This window comes from Mirounga angustirostris, unplaced genomic scaffold (genome assembly GCF_029215605.1).
Source record: "Mirounga angustirostris isolate CCGP_5_RB_7025 unplaced genomic scaffold, mMirAng1.0.hap1 SCAF_3, whole genome shotgun sequence".
Taxonomy (NCBI): Eukaryota; Metazoa; Chordata; class Mammalia; order Carnivora; family Phocidae; genus Mirounga; species Mirounga angustirostris.
The window spans coordinates 72,421,956-72,446,857 of record NW_026991711.1 but is presented as its reverse complement, the minus strand read 5'-3'; the positions used below and the strand labels follow the sequence as shown (position 1 = coordinate 72,446,857).

At 46.3% G+C, this 24,902-nt stretch overlaps 1 protein-coding gene across 2 annotated transcripts in view; it reads right to left on the bottom strand.

Moving 5' to 3' along the window:
* Positions 1–24,902, bottom strand: part of FLT1 (fms related receptor tyrosine kinase 1) — a 177,613-nt gene that overhangs the window by 27,238 nt on the left and 125,473 nt on the right. For both annotated transcript variants that reach the window (XM_064586265.1, XM_045869251.3), the window contains 5 exons: positions 15,293–15,399; positions 11,016–11,148; positions 5,695–5,799; positions 2,231–2,344; positions 1,354–1,442 (listed from right to left, as the gene is read on the bottom strand). In XM_064586265.1, the coding sequence (XP_064442335.1) occupies positions 1,354–1,442; positions 2,231–2,344; positions 5,695–5,799; positions 11,016–11,148; positions 15,293–15,399 (548 nt within the window). The remainder of the gene's footprint in view (positions 1–1,353; positions 1,443–2,230; positions 2,345–5,694; positions 5,800–11,015; positions 11,149–15,292; positions 15,400–24,902) is intronic.

Here is a 24,902-nt window from a genome sequence, read left to right as displayed (position 1 = left end):
AGTCTGGTAGACCACCTGTGTCTTTGGTTGGGTCAAAGTTGAAGGGATGAGAGAATTGACCAGCTATCCAGTGGTTCTTATTTGTATGTCCTGTGAATACTCTTGTCCATGTAACAGATGGGCATAATTCTTGGATGTGCGGCACTTTATCCATCATACAGGTTGTATAGATGAGTGGCATTAAGTTGGACTCTCCCAGTCCTTCTCTCTCGGTGGGTCAATAATGACAAGGATAGTTAACATTTCTGGAGTGCTTAGCTCAGTGAAAAATGGGATTCTCTCAACAATGCCATGAGTTCGGTTCTGTTTTTACCTCCATTTAATAAAGGAAGGAACTGAGACCAAGAGATTGAGTAGCTTGCCCAAGGTCCCAGATTTTGAGTGACAGAGACAGGATTTAAACCCAGGATGTCTGATTCTGGAGTCTGTGTGTTTAATCACCACACTACATAGACTCATCACCAACACTGCTGATTATCAGGTAATAATGTTGAGTCATTGCTCTCCAAGCCACTCCGGCCCAGAGAAGGACACAACACTGGTAGGATGGGTCACACTGGTGAAATTTTATTAAACCTTCTCCTCCATTAAATAATCTCTGCCTTCAGGGCTTAAGCCTACATGTTCCTTTTGTTATGTGGTTTTATTTTAGTGGGTAAAGCTGGTTCTGTGTGCGCACAGGGCTGACATGGGTGGTGTGGGTCTGGGGAAGGCGAAGTAAAGGGCACAGCAAGGGGGGCACCTGGGTGGCTCAGTTGGTTAAGCGACTGCCTTCGGCTCAGGTCGTGATCCTGGAGTCCCGGGATCGAGTCCCGCATCGGGCTCCCTGCTCGGCAGGGAGTCTGCTTCTCCCTCTGACCCTCCCCCCTCTCATGTGCTTGCTCTCTCTCATTCTTTCTCTCTCAAATAAATAAATAAAATCTTAAAAAAAAAAAAAAGCACAGCAAGGGGAGAAAATAATTTCTCTGGCTTCATGTTCACTGCAAAGTCACTCAGTTGATTGAGTCCTTAATTTCTCTAGTAAATGGAGACAATTATACTTGCTATCATCTTCTTTAAAGAAGTAACTAAGTGACTTGTGTGGGTGTCTGTATATACAGAGAGAGAGAAAGAAAGAAAATGATCAAGATGCTTGGATAGGTAGTTAGGTAGATGACTCGAAATTGTAACCTCTAATTGTCACTTCATAGGCTAGGATTACATGTTCTCTGTGCTGCCCATAAAAAGTGTGGTATATTAGCATGGAAGGAAAAAGCAGAGATTGGGTTTTAGGCTTAGTCATTAATGGAAAAATACAGTTTTCTCTGGCTTTATGCTGCTATCGCCTAAACCTCCAACCCCTAAATTCCTTACCTTGTTGAGAAAGAATAAGTCTCGTTTGCTCTTGAGGTAGTTGGACAGATTTCCGTATTTGCAATATTCAACGATCACCATCAGGGGCCCTGTACGCAAAACAGGTGGCTTATCACTTGTCACTTCTCAAGGGCAATGGAGAAACAGGCAGCCTACGGCTGGGTCTCTATGACTCTAGTTGGGGTCTCCCAGCCCTTAGCTGCTTTCTGTACCCACTGCTACTCCCAACATGTAGGGTCTTCCCGACTACCCTTCATCTCTACTAGTTTTGTTGACCTTGGAAAACACCGATGTGCACAGGTCTTTCGCTCCTTTCTTTCTGGCTTAAGCAGTGATCATACATCTATACCCAAGTGCTAACCTTGCCACAGGGGAAGATAGAAAGGTCTTCAGGAACATGCTGGAGCCCTGAGTCATGACCACAGCCCTGTCCCAGCCACTTGCGCCAGCGGGTAAAACCTGTCTGAAGGGAAGGGCCCTTCTCATTGTCCCTCACATCCCCTCCTCCTGGGATCCCACCAGTAGTGACTCCTTCCTTTATGTGGAGCTTCGAAGAAAGCTCACCCTTCTATCCGTTACCTTAGCTCTGGCCACACTCCTTCAAAGCCATCCTGAGAGAAAAATGCTCTCCACTTGACCTGGAGCCCCTGGAAGGAGGTCTCAAAGGGAATCCTTCTCTTTAGAAACTTTCAGTTAACTGTACAGGAAAGGCATTTTTAGGATGGGAGCGCCTTTCCATAAATGGACAAATTGTTTCCTCTGGACCTACTGAGAGGCCGTTTTTCAGGAGATGAGGAGGACCGGGGAGAAGGAGCTATATATCCAACTCTGCTCTTGGCATGTGAATCGGGAGAGGGAGCAGGCCCTCCTCATTTACCTCCTTGCTTGGTACAGGCTCCCAGCAGGTTGACTACATTCAGATGGTGGCCAATGTGGGTCAAGATCTTGAGCTCAGTCATCAGAGCTTTGTACTCACTGGCTGTGGCCCCCTCTGTGTGAGAAACAAGGAAGAGTCAGTGCGACAGGACAATGGGGCTCTTTCCGCTGGAGGCGGCATTCCTGCCCTCCATATTTGCCAATGCTCAGCCGGTTGCTTCATTAACTTCCCCACATCTGCAGAAAGGCCCGGTCTCCAGACTGTTTTCATTACTCCCTCCCTCCAACATCCTTTTGATTACAGTAAGGCCCAGAAGCAGTGGTGGGGTTAGTCACTGGGCATTTCCTCTTGGTGGACCTGGTCTGCTCAGCAATGCGCTGACTCAGAGCTGGGCACCTTGTGAAGGCGCCTTCCAAAGGCTTCCGCTTGGCAGAACCAGGCGCAGCAAGAACCTTCCAGACAGGGGATGTGCCCACACCTCCCCTCTTTTTCTCACTTGCCCCTCTTTGAAGAGTTACAAAGAAGGAGCACCAGGGGTCTGCAAGAGTGGAATGGCCACTTCTGTAAACATCTTTGCAATGTGTTATTTTCTCCCTATAACCTTTTCCTCCCTGGAGTCTGCAGGGTTATCTTGAGTTGTAAGGATCCATAAGCATCTGACTTCAACTTCATTCGCAGAGATAAACAACATCACTCTAAGATTTAGCAGAGTCTAAAGCCTAAATTAAGTTTGTTCTGTTTGTTTTCTCCCTTTCTTTTTTTGGTGGTGGTGGGGAGGGGTGTCTTTCTTATTGGTTAATTTATAAGGCATTTACAAAATTTAAAAAATAAAGTCATATAATCTTGCTGTAAAATATTCCAACAATATGATTTATACAGAGTAAAAAGTCAAAGTCATTCCAACCGCTTACTTCCCTAGACTTTTTTCTACATATTTATTAACATATATACCTACTTAAAGGTCTTTTTGTTTTGTTTACATAAATGGAATCCTTTCTATTTTTTTAAGATTTGCTTTTTAATATGTCAGAGACTTTTTCCATTCTTGTTAGTTGATTAATAGCATTCTTGACATTCGAACTGTCTCTAGTTTGTGTGTGTGTGTGTGTGTGTGTTTTGCCATTACAAATAATGCTGTAGTAGATAGCCAATGTGTAATCTTTGTACACATATGCAAGTATTTCTGTAGAACAGTCTGCGAAATGGCCAGAGCATGTGCATGGTATTTCATAAACACAAATCATTTTTAAATTATTTTTTAAGTAATAACCAGATAAACACTAGAAGCTTTCCAAGGGGGTTGAGATTGGCTCACAGTAGATGCTCAACAAATATTTGTTAGAAAAATAAACACTGTGAATACTCTTCTCATTTCAGACATGGGCATGAGGCCCAAAAAGGTTAAAGGTTCTGCTCAAGGGCACTTTGAAGGAGCTTCTGACTCACGGCCTATGTCTGACATTCTGTCTTTTCAGTTTCTCTTGAAACAGATGGCCAACCAATTCGAGCAAGAAAGCTGAATGAAAATGGTTTTTAGGAATTTTATATAGTGGGTGATTTGGCAATCTTTTAAAAATCAAGGCTCATGGCTTAAAAAGATAAGCATTTATAAAGATATTGCAAATGCTGTTTCTGTATTACAAAGAATACATTTTGGGGGCCTTTAAAATTTTTCAAGTCAGCATCATCCCCCTCAAACTCATCAGTCCCTGCATGCTTTTATGCCCCTTCGGCACAGAGGGGAAAAAAACCAAGCTCTCTTCCTCGGATTGTTCCATTTACAGGCAGGTGTTATCTTGGGTGGACAATAGACAAGCATGGGCAGCAGACCCGCCTCTCCAGGAGATGGTGTGTGGTTAGTACAGGGAAATGGGACCAGCTAAGGAAGCAGATGCTTCCAGATGGAGTTTCAACTTCGTTCAAGGTTGGATATCAGGTTGCTTCCATAACTTGGGCTAGGACCATGTTAGGATTTTGGAGCAATGGGCCATTTCCTGGAGGCCAGGTCTCGGCAGCCCCTCTTATGTAGCACTGTGCGGGGGAGGGTTGGGGGGGGCTGTGCCTGACTTTTGCACTGGTGAGCTGTGGGGCCTTGCAGAGGCGATCTAACCTCTCAGAGCCCTGTTTCCTCATCCACCAACTGGGAAAATAATATCTACCTCAAAAGGCTGGAGAGAGAAAAATAAGAAAAATGGCAATTTCATGTGGTTCAACCTAACACATGAAAGCACTTAGTCTGGTGCTTTCTCATACAGAGGACATGTTGATGCCTCTTCTCTTCAGCATCTGGGGCACGGGGTGCGGGGCAGGGTGCTGGAATGCAGGGATTCTCACAGGAAGGCCTGCCATCATCTGGGCAGTCCATTTTGAGCAGAAATCCTGATTCGTGGGTGTAAGAGTCCTTCTCTGGTTACTTTCTGGTAGAACGGTCAGGTTCCTTGAAGAGCTTTATCAGAGACTTTGCCTGACAAGGACAGCCTTTTGGGGTAGAAAATATCATTTCATGGGGCTCTTGCAATGCTGGCATCCATGCTGGAAGAAAGGAAGTGCTCTGAAATCTCCCTGTGCAAATGGTCCTTTCTCCTGGAGCCTTTCCTAGGGATCTGCTTGGCTGGGTTCATGGCCTCCCATGCCTCAGGAGCCCCTGGTCATATCTCGGAGAGTTGGGAAAGCTAGAAAAATGCCCTTTGGGTTTCCAGTACTTTTGGGTTTTGGAATCTGAAAATGAGTCAAAATGACATGAATATTCCATCATGAATGAAGAAATGAAGATTTTCCATACTTCAAAAGAAATCTGCATCTTTGAGATGTCTGATTTATGTAGTTTTCACGTATTTTCATTTTCATCTGTCTTGTGATGGTCATGAATCACAAAGTGATTCATGTGACTTCACTTCGCATGTGCTTCAGAGAGTGGTAGTATCTTTCAACATGAGAAAGATATAGATAGATAGATAGGTTTTTTTAATTTCTAAGAGGAAATGTTTTACGGGTAGGATCTGACAGTATAAAATAGTTTAGATTTCTGAGGATCTCAATTATTCCAGCTTCATAGTTTTACTTTATAGTTAGGTCAAGCCCCAGCTAAGCCTTTGGGATTTATGATGCACAGCTAATTTCCCATTACAAGGTCATAATGGATCATTCCAAAACTTTGAACCTGTGGTTATAGTGAGCTTAAGTCCCTAGTATTTTAGAGCCCACGATGGGAGAGGAGAAAGATCTTTGAGGTGACAGAAATTGTTTTCTCGTGGACAGTGCTGGGTTGTTTCATTTACAACGTTTATTCTGAGCTCTCACGGGCCTGATCTAAAACTCCTGAAGCCAAGGATGCTTCCAGCAGTGCAAGATCGTTATGTGACCCAAGCAGAAATAGCTGCGTCTATACCTAGGCCATATCTAGCTCGTACCAGTGTTTTGGGAATGCAACCGGTCCGCTAAAAGCCAAACTATGACACCCATACCTTTCAGCATTTTTACAGCCACAGTCCGGCATGTGGGTGATTTCTTAATGCCAAATGCAGAAGCTTGAACCACTTTTCCAAAAGCTCCTCTTCCAAGTGACTTGCCTGCAATGAAAAGAAGACATTGGTTTGTTTGCCAAGCCAGCAGGGTGAGGTTAAGTCTTTTTCTGGAAGAAAGTATCCTGTGTGCATATGTGAGCCATGTAGACTTTGAAAGGAATCCCCAGGGCGCCTGGGTGGCTCAGTTGGTTAAGCGACTGCCTTCGGCTCAGGTCATGATCCTGGAGTCCCTGGATCGAGTCCCGCATCGGGCTCCCTGCTCGGCAGGGAGCCTACTTCTGCCTCTGACCCTCCCCCCTCTCATGTGCTCTCTCTGTCTCAAATAAATAAATAAAATCTTTTAAAAAAAAAGAAAGGAATCCCCAATAAACTGAGCCCCAAAGAGTCAAAGTAAGGGACATGTTTCTGGGTATCTTCCTTCCACCTCTTCACTGGGCTTCTGAGGTGCCTTTGTCCCTTGCAGCGAGACTGGGCCCCTGGGAGGCATTTGGTTTGGGTGGGTGACTAGTTTCCTCTTCACCAAATCTTCCTGGGGAGTCTCTTCCATTGTTTAACATTACTACCAAGACTTCCCTTTGTTTAACCTAAGCCACTTCTCTTGCCTCTTGAGGTCATTTCTTCTGAGCTGTTTTCTTTTTTTTTTTTTTTCTTTTAAGATTTTATTCATTTATTTGAGAGAGAGAGAGAATGCGCCAGAGAGGGGAGGGGCAGAGAGAGAGGAGAAGTAGACCCCCATGTGGGGCTTGATCCCAGGATCCTGGGATCACGACCTGCGCCGAAGGCAGATGCTTAACCGACTGAGCCACCCAGGCGCCTCTCTTCTGATCTGTGTACGGCAGAAAGGAAGAAACAGAATGACAGTCACTGCTATCGGTTCTGAGAATGCCCCATAGCTACACAAAAATCATGAAATCATTTCTCAGCCTTCCTTGCCAGGCAAAATGCTCCCAGCTATCCTACCGTGCCCTTACACGATGTCGACATCTTCAGGGTTCAGCACATGAGCCTAGCAACCACTGGCAGCAATTTGTTTAAGCCACAGAGAAATGGTTGCCAAATGCAATAACAAAGTCAGGTTCCTTTCATGGCACCTGTCATGTTCTGCTGTGACCGCTGTTAATATGTTTCTTTCCTCACCTCTGCATGAGACCACTTGACTCAGAGGGGTGATAACCACGTCTGAATCTTCCCAGAAGCGGGCTCAGGACCTGGTGCACAGAGGGCCCCCTGTGCCTTAGTGCAGAAGGAAGAGTAGCCATTTGGGAACTTGTGAGCAAGTCTTGTACAGTTATGGGGACCTAGAGGAACCCTTGGGTTGGAGACCATGAAGGTGATGCTCCATGAAGAGAGCACCCCCCCTCCCCCTGAATACCTCAGCTACTTTTTATATCAGGGCACTTTCTTTTGTACCATCAGGACACAGGTAGCCAAATAGAACTGAGAGAAACAGTACACCTCAAGCATGATGTGGAAAAAGGAAGAGTGAGCCAAAGAAGTCACTCTCGCTTGGTTCTTCTGGGGGGGAAAGTAGCCAACACAATGCCATTGGCCAAAAGTAAATCCTGGCAGTTAGAATGTTAATTTGACACAAGCCCTCCTCTCAGCCTAGTCGTCTTTCTCAGACAACTGTTCCGATAAGGGGCCTTCAGTGAGTTAACCAACCGACCTTCCTTCCTTCCTTCTACTCCAATCCCTTCCCCCCCAAAGACATAGGTTTCTGTCTGTTTGTTTTTAAGATTCTTACAAAGCTTATAACGAAGCTTTCCTGCTTCCTTATCATATTACAACTTCATACTTTTATGTGCAGTGACTCAGTAACAAAGATGACATCACCCTGGCTCTGCTTAGTATCGTCCCCTCACTACCAACCACCCCAGGCACCCAGTCAGGACACAGGAAAAATTCAGTTACCGATGCGATCATAAGAGCCTCTTTGCAGCTGTCTCCTGGGGACTCCCTCTTCCTTAGGAGGGAACACTGGTGAAATTACACGCTTTTTCTCACATGTACTGGTAGCGACTGATAAAGATCATTCCTCCCAGAGTGGGCACCATGGACAGGGATATGGGCTCTGCTTCCCTCTTCAGATAAAACTGTCCATGAAATAGACCAGAATGGGGACTCTAGGTTTAAATAAAAGTGCCTCGGGAGGACCCTGCAGGTAGTGAATGTGGAAATCATGCGTGGAAAGAGCATTGGCAGCTACCAGACTTGTAAAGATGGGTGCATTTTGGTTGGATGCTCATTCCTTGCTTTTTTAGGGCAAAAAACATTTTCCCTCTGCCGTGCCTGATAGGAAAAGTGTCCCGAGCCTGACAAATATCCAGGTAATCTCTCTCTTAGGACATCTCCTACATACCACATACCGTGAAGACTCTTGCTTTGTTTGGGGGCAGGCAGAATCCTTTTCCCTTCCACAGCCTCAGCCCCACGCATTCCCTTCTTCACCCCGGCACAACACACTTGATTTTAACTAGTGTTTGGGGATTTTGCTTCTGTCAGTGAGAATAAGCTCGTTCTCACTTGGCTTCCCTCAGCCTTTTCATCTATTCTCTTGGAAGCTGACTGCTGCCTCATAAAACAGCACGAAGCTATTATGCGCTCTTTAATCATCTGATGCATTGGAATCCTTTGGCAGACCCACTGTTCCAGTTTCAGGGGAGCCCGGTGACCCTGGGCTTGACCTTGCCCGATCCCTCTTTTCCCTTAAAATCCTCCTTGGTGTTACCTACATGCCGCTAACTGGCTCGTCAAAGTGCTAGGTCATTGCCATACAATGAAAGGCTATTGGAATCTCCTTCAACAATGTCCTTGACTGGCCAGGGTGTCCCTGGGACACTCCAGGGAGAGTGCCTGGCAGCACTGGTCTTCTAAGAGGCAACACCAGCCCAGGTGCCGTCCCCTTGCAAATTCCACGTTCCCTGTGTAGTTTCCTAGATTAGGTAATTCTGACTTTATTTTGCAATAGAAAGCTGCGTTGTCTGACATTATCCCAGCTTCTGTGATACATTTGTAAGAGCTGACTTCTCCCTTAGGTTTAGTGAGGAAGCACTAACAAAACAGATTCCGTTCTTCCCGGATTTCAGGCATTTCAATGGGAGCAACACTTTTGACCCGAACTCCTACTGTATCTATCTATCAGGTACCATAAATGCTGACTTGTCTCAACAGGGCTGCTAGTAGGAACCAACAGAGTACAAAAAGCTGAAATCAGATGCCACTTGTCTGTGTATTTCCCTACACAGCATGTTTTTTGTATTTATAGCCCCATTGTAACTCTGCCCATCAAACCAGCTTTTCCTCTCCAACTATCCATAGTCTTGGTTACTTTCACTTGCCAGACATTACTTCAGATTACTTTCTGTCATTTATTTGGCTTCAAACCCCCCAAATCTTGGGCCTTTCTGCTCCCATGCTGGTAGGAGTAACATTCCTCTGGCCCTTGCCGCCGCGCTCTGCACTGGAAGACAGAGTGAGCTGACTTCACCCCCTTTCTCTCACCCATCAAAGACACTCACGTGCACATGAGCCAAATCATAACATCTGGCAACTCCAGGAAGGGAAAGAACCGTAAGAGAGATCTTCCACAAGGAGAACCTCCTGAAATGGGATTATCTAAACCCACAGAGGCCCCAGGGGAAATTTGGTGGAAGGATTAGCTTGGCCCCCAATGTGATACGGAGCACAGGGATACTAGGTGAAGGAGTGAAGGGATGGGACGAAAGCTCATATGTCCTATACAGGAAGAGGGATGTTTGATTGTGACTAATAACTCTGGAAAGCAATGTGGCCTGAGAATGGCTTACGGTTGTGGGAAAATTATCCCAGTTCCCTGCCAAGGTCACTGAAGGGCTGGGCTAGCTGCCATATAATTTAGACTTGCAGAAGGAACTCATCTAGTGTACCACCTGCCCTTAACTACTCTAAATTTAGATGATTTTTTTCCCCCTGTCAGCAGCCATTGCTGGCTTTTGCCTGTCTCTCCAGCTTTTCACTGATTTCTAATTTTCTTCCCCAAGCCAAACAGAACATACTCTTGGGGCCAAGTATTCTTTCTCATGTATGAAGAAATGTAAGCAGAGTCATTTCAAGGCCCAAGAGAACAAGAAGAAGAAGCATTTCTCCCTCTCCGTCCTGCCAGACACCCACTCCAATATAGTCTGCCTGTCGAGGGAGGGGAGGCATTGCCCTCGAATTCGGAACAACAGGCTCTTTCGCCGAGAGTGACAAGATCTGGGAACGCTGGATCCATGATCTCTGTTGCTAGTTCCAACTATTAATGATTCTGGCATACACAGGAGTGAGTAGAAATTTTTCAGAAGCCACAGTCCAAATATTTTGGGCAAGAGTCACAGAGGCTTCTTTGGTTTTGTACTACCCCAGGATGGAGATTAATTTGCGTTGTGACACTGAGCTGGAGGAAAGCACAGCTGCCTGATATTTACGCAGGAACAGTGGTCCTTGCTCTTCAAAAATGCAACTTAAATGACCCCTGGGACTTTCTTCTCTGGACATTTCGAACACCCACGGAAATTCCACGTACGTAGTCTATGGATTTGTGCCGCGGGGTTCTTTGACCCACAGCCTTGAAGGGGCACTGAAGGCTCTTTCCACGTGTTTGGCTGTGCTGTTCCTTGCCATCTTGAATTGTGTCACAAATTTCTAAGTCCTCAAAAATGTCCTTGTTTAGGAGTGCTTGTACTTGTAAGCCTTGTGGTGGCCCTGATCCCTGCCCTTCACTTATCTCCTTCTGCGGCGATCTCCGTCCCCCTTTGGGGTAGCGCACTCAGACATCTTTGTACCCCCCACGGCTTAGATGGGTGTCTGCTGCTCAGACAGGTGCTTAGAGACTGTTGCAAGAAAAAGCAGGTGCCCCCATCCCTTTTTTTTTTTTTTTAAGATTGTATTTATTTATCTGTCAGCACAAGCAGGGGGAGCGGCAGGCAGAGGGAGAAGCAGGCTCCCCACGGAGCAGGGAGCCCAATGCAGGGCTTGATCCCAGGACGCTGGGACCATGACCTGAGCCAAGGCAGCGGCTTAACCGCTGAGCCCCCCAGGCGCCCCTCCCCCGTGCCTTTGTACTGCCGTCCCAGCATTCTGTTAGAACTATTTACCTCTGTGCCCACCTCCCTTGCCATTTTGTGAGCGGCTGGAGGGGAGAATCCCGAGTCTAGGTGACTTTTGCAGCCCTCAGAGCACAGTGCTTTGTAGGCAGGAGGCGCTCAGTGTGGGTTTAGGAATCTGTTGGACGAATACATTACCCAGTTTAAGTCGCTCCCGGGCAAACTCCCACTTGCTGGCATCATAAGGGAGCCGCTCACACTGCTCGTCCAGGGGAACTTCGTCTGGGTCCATTATAATCGATAGGTAGTCCGTCTTTATTTCAGAAGAAGACTGAGAAAGAAAGAAAGAGATCTCAAAGTCACCAACAAGGAAACAACTTAAAAAACCCTGGATATCCAATTTAAAATAATACCCAGCAGCATCTGCTGCTATTTTGGCTCATGTGGTTGAAACCGTGCGGTTGGGTACAGAAAGTACCCCTCCGCATACACGTATGTACATCACACTTCCCATTAAATAACTCCTTACTCTTCTCACGCCGCATTTCTGTAGGCTGGTTCCGCCATATTGTCTCAGATAATATGCACCCAGATGGTCGGTGACCTTGTTGCTTGTTCTTAGACAATGATCAGATGATAGTCCTTCCCCAAAACATGCAAAGCATTTTTATAAAATCATTCCAAATAAGTGACTGAAAATAACTTCCCATGGCCAATCTGTACAAGCAGGGATATACGTCACAAGCCAGGCCAACGGTGAGAAGTGTGACTGTGGCTTTTCCGCATTTGCAAGAAGGGCCAGAGGTGGCGAAGTGAACCCAGGAGCTCTGGGACAGTTGAGAGGCATATTTCATGTGAAGTATTTAAATATACTCAGAAGGCCTGGCCCCTTGGTTGCTGCAGGTACCTAGAAACACTATGGGATCCGTTGGTGAGAACAGAATAAGATTTACCTTCAATAAGAAATAGAAGTTGACTATTTCAAAGGCCGAGGAGTCTATAAGGCATGGGACTTAAACACAGCCATGTCCTGAGCTTTGGCCATTAGTAGGATTGTCAAATAAGTAAGGCGGGCATCTGCCTTCAGGTGCTTATTTTATCTTGGTAATGGACATCAAGCCCAGAAAACATCCTTTATTTCATAAGCATAGATAAGTGGATTTACATTTTGTGTCTTAGATTCCCATCAATGAATTTATTGCCTGTTGATTCAATGTAGAAGTGATGATGGCATTTCTATGGGCAGTTCAGAAAAGAAGGTTGCTTACCCATATAAGGTGGGTTTGGGTAAGTCTTGCCTAGAAGTTACAGCAACTTCATTTCCGTGAGTTTTGGAACCCTCTTGCGTTGCCCTTCCCTAGGCAGGACAGAGTTCAGGAGAGAAGTCACCCTCTCCATCCACACCATTTCACGCTCGCCCGCATTCTTCAGCTCTTACTCACCCTGTTCTGGGCTGTCACCGCTCACCTCATCCATCACTTGCAATCGGTCTCCTTCTCCTAGAAATTATCACTAAAATGTGTGACAAATAGCTCAAAGCAGAAAGATCTGCCTGGCCTCCACGGCGAGTGGAAACCAGAGAAAGATACGGAGCACATTTGTCACGAGCTGCATTTGCCACTGGTGCTAATCTGTGAGGGCCAGCCCATCAGACCCTCGTGTGAGTCTGGGAAGGAATACAAGTTCCTCTCCCAGGGTGCTGGATGTGTACTAGAGAAGCCATGTGAGTAGGTTTTAGGACTATACTTTTTGATGTCCAATATAGCCAAGGCCGTGAGAAAAAACCTCCAATCTTCAAAGAGCCCAGGCTAGCTGAAGCCTAGCAAGGAACGTGTCAGTTTTGGGACCACACGTGGGGAGGTTGGTGGAGGTGTTGAGAGAGACAGGGGATCAGGCAATGAAAGACAATCTCCCCATGGAATTTTATGGTTTATCTCAATAAGGCAGATGAGAGGGAACACCAGACAAACCTCAAGGAAGGGCTGGAGGAGAGTCGGATAGTAGAATCTTAGTTGACAAATATTTATTCTTTCAATTGACATTAACACTGAGCAGCTACTAGGTGTTAGGCATGGAAGTTGCACAGCTCAGTGCTTCGGGGCCCAGGCATTGAGCTGGCTGCCCGGCTCTGAGTCACAGATCAACTCTGGACCAGCACCTAACCTTGGCAAGTCGCTTAACCTCTCTAAACCTGGTATCCTTATCTGCGAAATAATGATAATGACGGTGCTTATCTCCCAGGCTTGTGGTGAATATTGCATGAAATGATCCATGTCAAGCTATGAGAACGGGGCCTGGGACACAGTAAGCATCCATCAATGCTAGCTCTAATTCTAACGCTGACCTATGCGGCGTGGGGGTAAAAGGATAACATCCAGTCCATATCAATGAGGAATTCACTTGCGGTTACAGAAACCACATGGAAATAGTTTTTGAGGGCCTGTATCTCTTTACCTCCCACAATTAATCACCTTTCAAATTCCCTAAGGATCCTCTTCTGGAAGGAATCATCTCTTGCTCTCATCCTTTCTTATTGACATCAAGATTTCAGATTTTTAGAAATACTAGGGCCATCTTCAATTTAGTCCCAATGCACCTTTCCAGCTTTATTTCCACTCTGCTCCTGTGGGGTCCTTCCTTCCTCTGGGGAGTGGGGAGGAGGAGAGTGGGCTGCCTTTTTCTGCTGCCTTCCTTCCTGCCACAACCTTCGAATTCGTTCTCTAAACTTCATTTTCTCTCAAGTTTTTTCTCCCCCTCCCTCCTTTGTAGCCTTTGGACCTCCCTTCCAGATTTGGCAAGCTTTGCTTTTGTTAGACCTACTTCCCTATGCGCTCTGTCTCCCCTTTCAAATGCCGGTGGTGTGGCCTTTGTGTCCTTCTAAAGCAGTGGCCTTCACTGTCACGTCCCAAAACCAGCTGATGCCTGATGTTACATATTACCACAGAAGGCTCCTGCTTAGCCTTGCCTCTCATATCGACGCTATAAAGTACACCTCGTTGGTTTTGGTTACTAAGCCTAAGGTCGCACAACCTGGGTTCAACACTCAGCTCCAACTCTAACTAGCTTTGTGACTTTGGACAAGTTATTTTACCTCTCTGAACCGTACTTTCTTTCTGTCTACAATGGGAATGATAATATATCTACCTCTTTGCATTTTTGGAAGGATTAATTGGGATACTACATGAAGAGCTCGTCATGAGACCTGGCATGATAACAAGGACTAAGAAATCTCTAGAAACGGAGGAGGCCTCCTTGACACTTTTCAGGTCCTGTTGATTTTACCCACTAAATATGTCTTGAATTCTAATCCCTTAGACTAAGAGCTACTATCGTTTCTTACTTGGGTTACTAGAAAGTCTTCTGGTAGGTTCCTCTCTATGCACCCTCACCTCCTCTGGTCCATTCTCATAGCAGCCAAAATTCTCTTTCCAGACACTGCTCTCTTACACTGATTGCCTCCTTTTGCTTAACAACCCCCACCCCCACGACGCCAGGCTTCCTTTTACTTCCAGAACGCAGACTAAATTTCTTACCTCAGCCTGCAAGGCCCTGTGTGGCCAGCCTTTGCATCCTCTCCTCTCCCGCCTCACCTCCTACCTTGTTCCCTCCATGGCAGGCACACAGGCCTCCATCAGGCTCTCGTTCCCAAGGCGTCCCTGTCCTGCCCCAGCCTCACACAGGCTTTCCCTCGGCCTGAAGCCCTTTTCCCTCCCTCTGGGCCCGACTGCCCGCCCCTTACGGGACATCTTTCAGTCAGCTGCCTCTAGCGCGGCAGGTTCACATTTGTCTGTGCAACTGGTGAAAGCCAGGCTCCTCTCCAGACCGCACACTCCGCGTGTCCTCTCCGCTGCCACCCAAGGGCCTGACACCGGGCCTGATGCTCCTCGTGGAGCAGGTGCACGGTAAATGTTGGAGGCATGAATGAATGGATGAACGCTTGTCGGCTCTTCTCCTCCGGACTGCAGAGAAGCAAGTGGGGCTGCAGGCCTGATGATAGAGATCTGATGTCCTGTGCTCAGGCTGAACCTCGCAGCAAAGAACGTAGTTTTGTGGTGGGGCTCAGAGGGCACGGATCCGCCGTGTGCTGTGTGCACTCCCATAATGTTATGAGACGTAAGTCAGAGGGGGTCTCTATTTTGCATTTTCCTTTTCATTTCTTGGCAGAGAATAAGAAAGACTTTGCAGGCCTTATGCTGAATTTAAAGATTTTATGACATATCTTTATATCAAAAACATCCCTTCTGTTTCTGGGAAATAGTCCTCTGTTCGTTGCTCTAGCTTTGGGTGTGAACACTCCCGTTAACGGTTGAGAGGCATTTTAATGATCTATGTTTGGTGCTCCCCAGGTCCGAGACAGAAGCCAGGGGGCAAGGGGATTAGAGTCTAACATTGGCTCCGCGCCTGCTCTGGCCGTGAGAAGCATTTTAGAACATTATGTAAAAAGGAACGTAGAACTTCATCTGAAATGTTCTTACCCTTTTCAGTTTTCGGATAAAGAGCGTTAACAGGAGCCAGAAGAGGGTTGCAGCCACACAGGTGCATGTCAGAGTGATGAGCTCCAGGTTAGACTTGTCCGAGGTTCCTGGAGAGAGAAAACCATCAGGCTGATCCTCAAAAGGCACCGTCCAACTTAAGAGTCTTTGTGATTCTAGAAAACGGGTCTGATGCCCCTACATGGTTCATCGTGGCGAACGCAATCTGCTGGTGCAAGAGTTAGTCTGGGACAGGTCCTCTCTTACCTTCTGAGTCAGGCAGGGTGCGTGATGTTATCATCATGAACTCACGCAGAAATGAAAAGACTTTCCAGAAATTCTGCGGTTGAGTTTGCAAACTCTGTAATCCCAGAAATAGCTAATTAAAAATCAGAGGAGAAATTTTTAAAAAGGAAAAAATTAAGACAGGAACAAAAGCCCATTAAAGTGCTAAATCTGGAATACGTGAAATCTCCCTAAAGGGTTTTAGAGGAAATTCTAAAGAAAAAGAAAAAAAGTAACAAAAATGACATAAAAGCGCTCCTCTGGGACTCACAAAATTCCTCTACTTTGATTTTAAAAATAAAAATAAAACTCAAGGACTGTTAGAGGTGCCTGCTCGCTGCTTTTGGAACAGTCGGGCCAAACTGCCCACCTCCTGCTCACCACTCCTGGCTCCGTTTCTGACCTTCGCAGCAGCAGCTGACCCTGCAGGGGGGCTGGGATGCCAAGGGGGTCCTTCCCAATCGCCTCATTTCCCGGAATCACACACAGATCAAAAGCTGAGCAGTTTCTCCACCACCAAAAAGAAACGACCCAAAGCGTTCAGGAGAAGCCTCCAGAGAGGAAGATCTTTGGGATTTGGAAAGGAATGCCCCAGTGGGCCAGGACAGTGGTTCCCTACTTACAGACTCCAGGGGACAGTTTCTGGAGAATTCTAAAGTAGTGCCTCATCCTTTAACCTCATTACAGGGAGACAGAGGCTCCCTATTAAGCTAGGGAAGAACAAATGGAACTTATTCTCTTTAGAAATAATGATGTGGGGGCACCTGGGTGGCTCAGTCAGTTAAGCATCTGCCTTCGGCTCAGGTCATGATCCTAGGGTCCTGGGATCGAGCCCTGAGTTGGGCTCCCTGCTCAGCAGGGAGCCTGCTTCTCCCTCTCCCTCTGCCTCCTCCCCCCTGCTCATGCCCTGTCTCTCGCAAATAAATAAATAAAATCTTTTTTAAAGAAGAATGATAGGAATGGTATCATGGAGCACTTACCATGTGCCAAGCCCTCAGAACCGCCCCATGAAGTAGGTAGCAATAATATCCCCATTTCCTAGACAAAGTGCTACATCTCGTGGGCTCTTTGTTTCAATTCAACAAGAAGGTACAGACTCCTACTGCAGGTGACAGTCAGTCTGGAGGAGATGGGAAGATGAGCAAGAGAAAGTTGTCACGCTTCGGGGGCTCACTGCCAACCTAACTGAGACGTAAGGCAAATACAAAGAAATGAGGGTTGAGGGAATCTAACGCTTTTTGGAAGAGGCGACATTTGAAATGGATGGTGGCCTACAGAGATGAGGCGGGGAGGGCACAGAGACAGAGGGGACAGCAGGAGTGAGGACCCAGAGCTGGGAAATGACGGGGCGCACGTGGCAATATACAGGCAGGCCGGGACCCGACTGCAGAGAGTTCGAGCATCTGTGTGAAGGGTTTAAACTCCATGCTGCCTGCGGGCGGTTGGAGCCAGTGAAGTTTCTCTGAAGAACAGCAAATGCACAAGTTAGAAAGCCGAGCCGCTTCCTTCTTCCCTCTATCCATGTGCTTCCTGCAGCCCACGGTCCCTGCTGCAGTGGATCTTTCCATCTAGAGGGGAAATGCACATTTTCTACCCCAACCACTCCAACACAAAGTCCCACCCCTTCTCCTCCCAAGGCTCAGGAGATTGTCCCCTCCTGTGCTGCCAGGCTCACTGCCTACCTCGAGGCCCTGTCACCTGGACCACGGCACCAGCTTCTTGACCCGCCTTGACTCCCCCCAGATCTCCTCCTCGCTGAGCCAGCGTGACTTTGCTTCTGTCTAAATGCCATCACTGCCCACCTCTGCCCCCATGGCTGTCAGGATAAAAATCCAAATCTTTGGATCCTTTGTGCCCAACCTTGCTTGTCTCTTCAGCTTCATCTCCTACCATCCTCCCACTTGCTCCAATCACATCAAAATACTTGCAGTTTCTTAAATTGACCAGTCCTCTTGCACCTCCATGCTTTGGTCCTCACTGTTTCTCTACCAGAATGTAAGCTGCCAGGGGCTGTGGCCACATTCCCGTCCCCGCTCCTCGGACTGGGTGAGTGAGTGGGTACATTATGATTGGCTTTGTCGCCAAAGAGCTTCATGAAGCTTTCAAAGGGTTCAGGGTCAAATTCCTGTTCATGGGCATTAATCCAATAAACACATGGAACACCACCTATGTTGCAGGCTCTGTTCTAGATGCTGGTATATGGTGGTAGATGAAAGGTATGGTCTGGAGTTCACAGTCTGGCATTCACATCTGAACAGGTGAATAGGTTCAAAGTTCCTATCCAAAGCAGCAGAATGTAGGATCGTGGTTCTCCTGTTCACCGCTCTGTCTCTGGTGTTTAGAAGAGTGCCCAGCACTGAGTAGGCATCCTGAATATACTGGGTGAGTGAATGAATGAATGAATGAATTTGGCTTCATTTGCTGCATTGTTAGCTTGTGGCCGTTTCCCTGAACCTCATGAGAATGAGAACAGCTTTGTTGAAGTTTCGAAGTATGATAAGTTTTTCTCTCTGTATGCATCCTCTCGATGGGAATATTGTAAGCTCAAGTTAATATGAGTTTGGCTTTCCTCTCCCATGTGTATTCACAGCTGCCCTGCTGTATTCACACACACACACACACACACACACACACACACACTCACACTCACACGTGCTCTCACACTCACACTCTTCTCTGCTTATGCTGCAAATAAGTTTTGTGGAATCTTACTGGGACCTGCTTGGGCCATAGTGGCCTTGGGCTGTTGGGGATGCTGACAGCATCTTGAGACATGGCACTGTCTGCATCAAACCTCTGCAGAGGCCTCCTGCCCGGAATGCCCTGGGAGAGGCCCCCTCCCATTGTGGGAACTTTCCCACTGCATTCCACGGGGCAGGAAGTTGACCCCCAAAGTAATTCCACAGCCCTTACTCAGGCAAAATTCCTTTCAGTGGGACCAAATGTGTTTGTGTGCACTTACACATTTAAAGAACTCATTAAGAAACCTCTTCAAGATGAACATTTATTACAGGCGAAAGATCTTTCTAGTGTTCTATCCCTGCTTACTGAAAACTAGCATGGGAAATTAACAGGGTATCATGCAGTATCTGTGCTCTTTCTGTCTCACTTGCTTTATTTGGAAAGTAACCATTAGGATAGTCTTATGTTGAGGAAACCGACTTAAGTCAGCAACATCTCTTCCTATGCAGCTCTTGGATGTTTTCTCAGAGGTCAAACATCCCCACACTGGTCTGACTAGACCCAGCTTCAACAGGCTGGTGACAGCTGATGAGCTCAGTCCATGAAATGGCCCAGCTGCACATGGCAGGGGGAAAGGAGGCGAGAGGAAACGTGGGTGGGGTTGACACTAACTAGGAGTGGGCCCTGGGGCTCGAACCGCTGTGCTCATAGGCCGTGTGTGCAAGCCTGCATCAGAGCACGCTGCGAGGTTATTTTTATATGGGAGAGTGACCAGACTGTGGCTCCTCTGAAGAGTTAGGGGGACTGTACTTTTTTTTTTTTTTAAAGATTTTATTTATTTATTTGAGAGAGAGAGAATGAGATAGAGCATGAGAGGGAGGAGGGTCAGAGGGAGAAGCAGACTCCCCGCCGAGCAGGGAGCCCGATGTGGGACTCGATCCCGGGACTCCAGGATCATGACCTGAGCTGAAGGTAGTCGCCTAACCAACTGAGCCACCCAGGTGCCCGGGTGACTGTACTTTTTATTCCAGACCGCTAACCCTGCTGCACAGAGTCCTCCCTGTCAGTTACCCTCTGAGGCTCCAGACCACCCCTCCTGGGACAGGAAGTGCGGATGCCCCCCCAGGGGAGGCACTGAGTCTTGAGGGGTGACGTGCCTAGTCTAGAGTCTGTGTAACCGCAGTGGCTGGCTACCCTGCCCTGAGCCTTTGTGATGGTGACGGCCGCTCCCTCTGCCCAGGGCTGGACTCTGGGTTGCGGCCGCAGCCCCCAACCCTGACACGCAGGGCCAGGAAACTCAGCTCTCGCAGTAGAACCGGTGGTGCTTCCCAGGAGGTTAGGAAAGCTCCCCAAGCACAAGACCAGGGCCTCTTGCTCTGGGACCTGCCTTGACTTGAGATGAGCCCAAGTGTCACCAGGAAAGGGGAGGAAGCAAGCAGCTATGTCTTAGACCGAGGACCCCGTGCCCCAGCGGGAGCCATTCTTTTCAAGGTTCCCCCCAACCCCAGAACTCCCTTTCCTTTTTTTTTCTTTTTTTTAAATCCTTCTTAGTTTTTGGACTTCAAGTACAAGATAATTTGGTTTCCATCCAAACCTAGTGCATATATATCACAATTTGTCTCTTCTTTCTAAAACTACTCAGACTTTGGCCAAATACCGATCGTTTTCTACAGACAAATGGGTCACTACTTGCCCTGAGACATTTGCCTCATACCTGCCAGGGTGGCTTAGGTGTTGTTCTCTGGTTCTATCATTATTTTAATTTGAGGTAACTGTTCATTTGGGTTTATTGCCCATTAAATTCTTAAGACATCAAGAGATGGGTGTGTTTCATGTTCATTTGGCATCTCCAGCACTGGCCCAGTGGAAGTCTCAATATTTATATATAGATGAAAAGAAAATCAATCAGATACACTTAGACCTGATCTCCCACATGAGCCAGTCAAGAAGTGCTACTTCGTTTTATCTAAAATCCAATAACCAACAATCCAGTTAACCTTATTACATAATTTCTCTAAGACTTATTGGAATATTAAAATTGGCTCTCCTACTATTTATGAAGCTCTTTGGGAATCTTTGTACACCAGTTTGGAACCCCTCTTAAGAACAGAGAACTACTGTATTCAGATTAAATTATAAGTAAGTTTTCAAGAATAATTTTAGGTAAAGATATTTAAAATAGCGGGGGCACCTGGGTGGCTCAGTCGTTAAGCGTCTGCCTTCAGCTGAGGTCATGGTCCCAGGGTCCTGGGATCGAGCCCCGCATCAGGCTCCCTGCTCAGCAGGAAGCCTGCTTCTCCCTCTCCCACTCCCCCTGCTTGTGCTCCCTCTCTGGCTGTCTCGCTCTCTGTCAAATAAATAAATAAAATCTTAAAAAAAGAGAACTTTAAAAAAAAAAGATATTTAAAACTGCTATTATGGGCCATCAGTTCTAGAACACATTTTTATTAAAGCTAGTAAAGCTAAATCTTTTGACCTAAATCCTTAGGTCAAAGAGGAACTTTGTGGTTTGGAACCCCGTTTGGGTGACTCCCTGGTTAAGTGTAGGAAAACTAAAATACAGAAAGTTTTGGGGAAGTTAATATGGTTTATCACATTAACAAACAATAATGTTAGCTAATGGTTAAAAAGTTTCTATTATATGCCAGACACGGGTTTGAATGTGTTAATCCTTACAACCCTGTAAATTTGGCATACCATTATTAACATCTATTTTGCAGATGAAGCACCAAGAAGGTAAGTAATTGGCCCAAGGGTACACAGCTCAGGAGCAGTGACGCACCTGGCTTCAGAGGGGGTCCCCTGCTACCTTAGAGCTGAGAGGAAGTAGAGCAGAATGGTTCAACACGGATCCGGTTCTCAGCTCTGCCACTCCTAGCTTTGTTACCCTGAACAAAGTCCTAAATCTTTCTGTACTTCAGATTCTCACTCGCAAGTAGAAAAAAATCCCCATTGGGTTGTCACAGAAGTTGAATAGACTAATGCATGTTGAGTGAGCATAAGCTATTAGAACTGAATTCCATCACCATTTTTTGAATTCTTGATCAAGGCCAGCTTTATGTCATTGTTTAGATTTTAAGTACAAAGGCATGCATATCCCGTCCCCTAGCCCTTCTGCGTGAAATTAGTGAGTAGCGAGTTCATCTTTCCATTGCAAGCGCTGGTCTCTCCTTGGGAACCCTTCTGAGTTGCCAACACCCAGGAGAGGAGTGACATCAATCAGCAACATCTTCATGTGAATTAGTTTATCACATCCTTCCTAGTGCCAGGAGAGCCAGAGGAGTGAATTTGGGGCAGGATTCAGGAAGAGAGGAGCTAACGTGGAGGGTCCTCCAGGCTCGAAGGAGCATCAGAAAGAAGTGAAACCCAAAAGCTGGCCTGGCCAAGGGGGATAAAAGGGAGTGGCTGCATATCCAAGACAGTTTTGGGCTTTTCCTATTTCTTACTCTCAGAAATGATTAGGGAACACATGTATATTTCCCGCTCTGTGGGTCCTTTCCCGAAATGTGTTAATGTGCAATTATCATGGCATAATTTTGCCAATCTCACCTCTACTGCCATCTGCCACTCCAAGCATTTAGACTGTGGGACCCTAAGGCAGTCCTGTGCATTCCATGATTTTCATATCCATCAGTCATCCTCAAAAGAATGTTTAACGTGGTATTTTCTCTTGTGTAATTATAAATGCTATTGAAGTAGTATTCCAATAGCAAAGCCTAAATCTGTTAGAAGAATGTATTTACATATACATTGTGGTTCTTTCTTGCAATAATAAAGTATGTTTTATCTCAAGTCCTTGGATGAGAATGTGCCATGCTTTCCTTGAAACGGTCCCATTGAGTTGCATGGGCTATTGAGCACTATGACAATTTCAGAAATTATTTTGGTTAGGAACGGTTTTGTGGTGTTGTTTTTAACGTTAGAACTTCCTCTCTGAGAGTTCCACGTGTGATCCTGTGCAGTCCAAACCAAACAAGACCTGTGATTATTTAAAGAAGCCACTCTGACTCCACAGTCCACTCATCCTTTTCAGATACAAAAATAACACATTGTTTTATCTATGAGCATAAGAATCCTTTTTCAAGGGAAATAAAAGGAGCAGACAGTTTCCTTCCTGGCTAATTCATGAACCTCTTTAAATCTGTTAAACATAGCTGCAGACACAACTCATTTGCTTGGTTTCATTTCCTAAACTCAACCTGACAAGATAGGTCAGTGTGAAGGGTCTATATGCATATATTGGGAAATGAAGTCGAAAGCTAGGGGACGTTTCCTGGCCACCAGAGTGACAGCCACCAGAGAGAGAGCAAGGATCTAATTTCAGTGATAAAATTATTAACCAGGTCCTGCGCTGAACAGTTTGGAAGAGCATCTAAGGATCCAGTTTTTATTCAGTGAGCCTCAAGTACATCCATCCGAGATGGTGCATCTAACTAAAAAGATCCACATAATATCCACTTTAAAAAAATCTCCTTATCCCAAACTGTATATGGAGCTGAAACCTGCCTCCTTGAAATTTCGCCACCATCTCCCTTCCTTGGTTCTGGCTATATTTTCTGGTGTGTCAGAGGAGTGAAACATCTCCTCAGTCTGATGCTTCTCAAATATTTGAGGAAAACAATAATATCACTGCTTAGTTTTTAGACTAAACATCCTCATTTCCTTGCGCTACTTTATCATTACCCTATTCGGATATGGCTCCATTTATTTGTAAATGGGTACAGTATTTCAGGTGGTTTGATGATTGCAGATCAGGGAATCTGTTTTCTCAGCCAACCCCAGTTTTTAAGCAGAGAGGTCGGGTTCAGCTGTCACTGCGAGAGCAGGGGGAGAAAAAAATTACAAAAGAGAGCCAGGAAGAAGGCAGAACAACTATAAAAAGCAGACACAAGAACTCAAAAAGCATGGCAGTTGAGGACAATAATGAGTAAAAACAAAGAGCCATGTGCATGAAGTGCCCACAGCCACCTTGCAAGGCTCTATCATTTCCCCAGGTGCTATTGGAGACTCATGCCACCCGAGGGAAAAGAGGTCATGAATCAAAAGTACCAGTTCCTCAGAAAACCCAGTGAGCTAGACAAGAGGAAATATTTAAAATACCTCAACTTTGTTGTTGCCAAGGGAGATATCAACGTAGAGGGCTCACAGTTGTCTCATAGCTCACTGCCCCATTTGCCTTGCCAACCCAACAACCTCTGAGGCTTCCTTTAGACCTTGGTTCACTCCCCATGGCCTTTCTTGTCTCTCTGAACCCCCTGAGCTCTTATTAGCAGCACTGTGTGGTCTGCTTGATACAAACTAGTGTTTCTATTTTATCCTTAGGAGGAGCTCAAAATTCCTCTTTTTTAAGATTTGTTTATTTAGTAGAAAGGGGTGGGGGAAGGGGCAGAGGCAGAGAATATCCAAGCAGACTCCTGCTGAGCATGGAGCCTAACACAGGGCTCAATCCCATGAGCCATGAGATCAGGACCTGAGCTGAAACCGAGAGTTGGATGCTTAACTGACTGAGCCACCCAGGTGCCCTTAGAAGCTCAAAATTCTTATTGGTCTGGTTCTGATTGTTCCCTGTGCACCTTAATCTGCTTCCAACCAGGTTGTGAAAGCACACTGAGGTGAGGGATCATGGTTATACTTCCACGTGCTGCACAGTCCGGGGCACATAACTAAGTTGTTGAGTTAATAACTAATTGAATTTGGCTTATCTCTCTTGCCCTAAACAATCTATTGACGTGTGTCTTTTTTCAGACCTTCAGTGGTGGTTTTCTAAGTAGATCAATCCAGCAAACACATTTATCGAATGCTCAGGGAAAGAGGAGTGAAGAGTAAGCTGTGGTAAGCGTTGCGTTAAAGGTTCGCATTAAAGGTTCACGGCAAGTACTCTGGGAGCACAGAGGCGAAAGTGATGGTAAGGCAGGAGGTCCTTTCCTCTACACCCGAAGCAAGTCAAGGTGAGTTGTCAGGATAAATAGGGTTGTCTGGGGGAGAAGGAGATGGGAAGAGGGAAGGCTGTGGAGACCAAAGGAAGGCACTGTGTACAGGCAGAGGATGAGGAGGAGCAGTTGCACAGCTGGGGAGCTAAGGGGTGAAGGGAGGGGTAAGCCACAAGCCTGCAGAAGGAGCCCAGGGAGGACCTTGTGTGCCTGGATGAGGATGAGAGCCTATCCAGAACCACTGCAAATTCGAAGCAGGGAAGTAACATGTCTTAAGATTAGTCATTTAAAAAGAGCACTCTAGAATTGGAAGACGATGGAAGGAGAGAGAAGTAGGCGGGCTCTTTGGAAGGCTGAGAGATGATGTCAGGAGATGGCAGGGTTAGGACGTCTGTAGAGGCAGCCGACATGGCAATCAAGTGAGAATGGTCTCCCCTTTTCTCAGAAGCAAATGACACAGGCTGATGGAAACGTGTAGAAAGGATCAGTGGCAGCCATATTCTTAATGCTGTCTGACTTCAGAAAAGCACTTAGTGGGAAAAGGAATCACTGTAGGAAATTAGAACCAGGTAGAGAGAAAACCAAATAACAGGATAACTGAAAAAGTCTAAGAACCGAATTTTATGCTAAGGCCTCAAGGACAAGTTCCTACGGCACCTCAGGGATTGGGACGAATGGAGAAAGGGTGGACCCTCCACAGGTTACAGGACATGGAC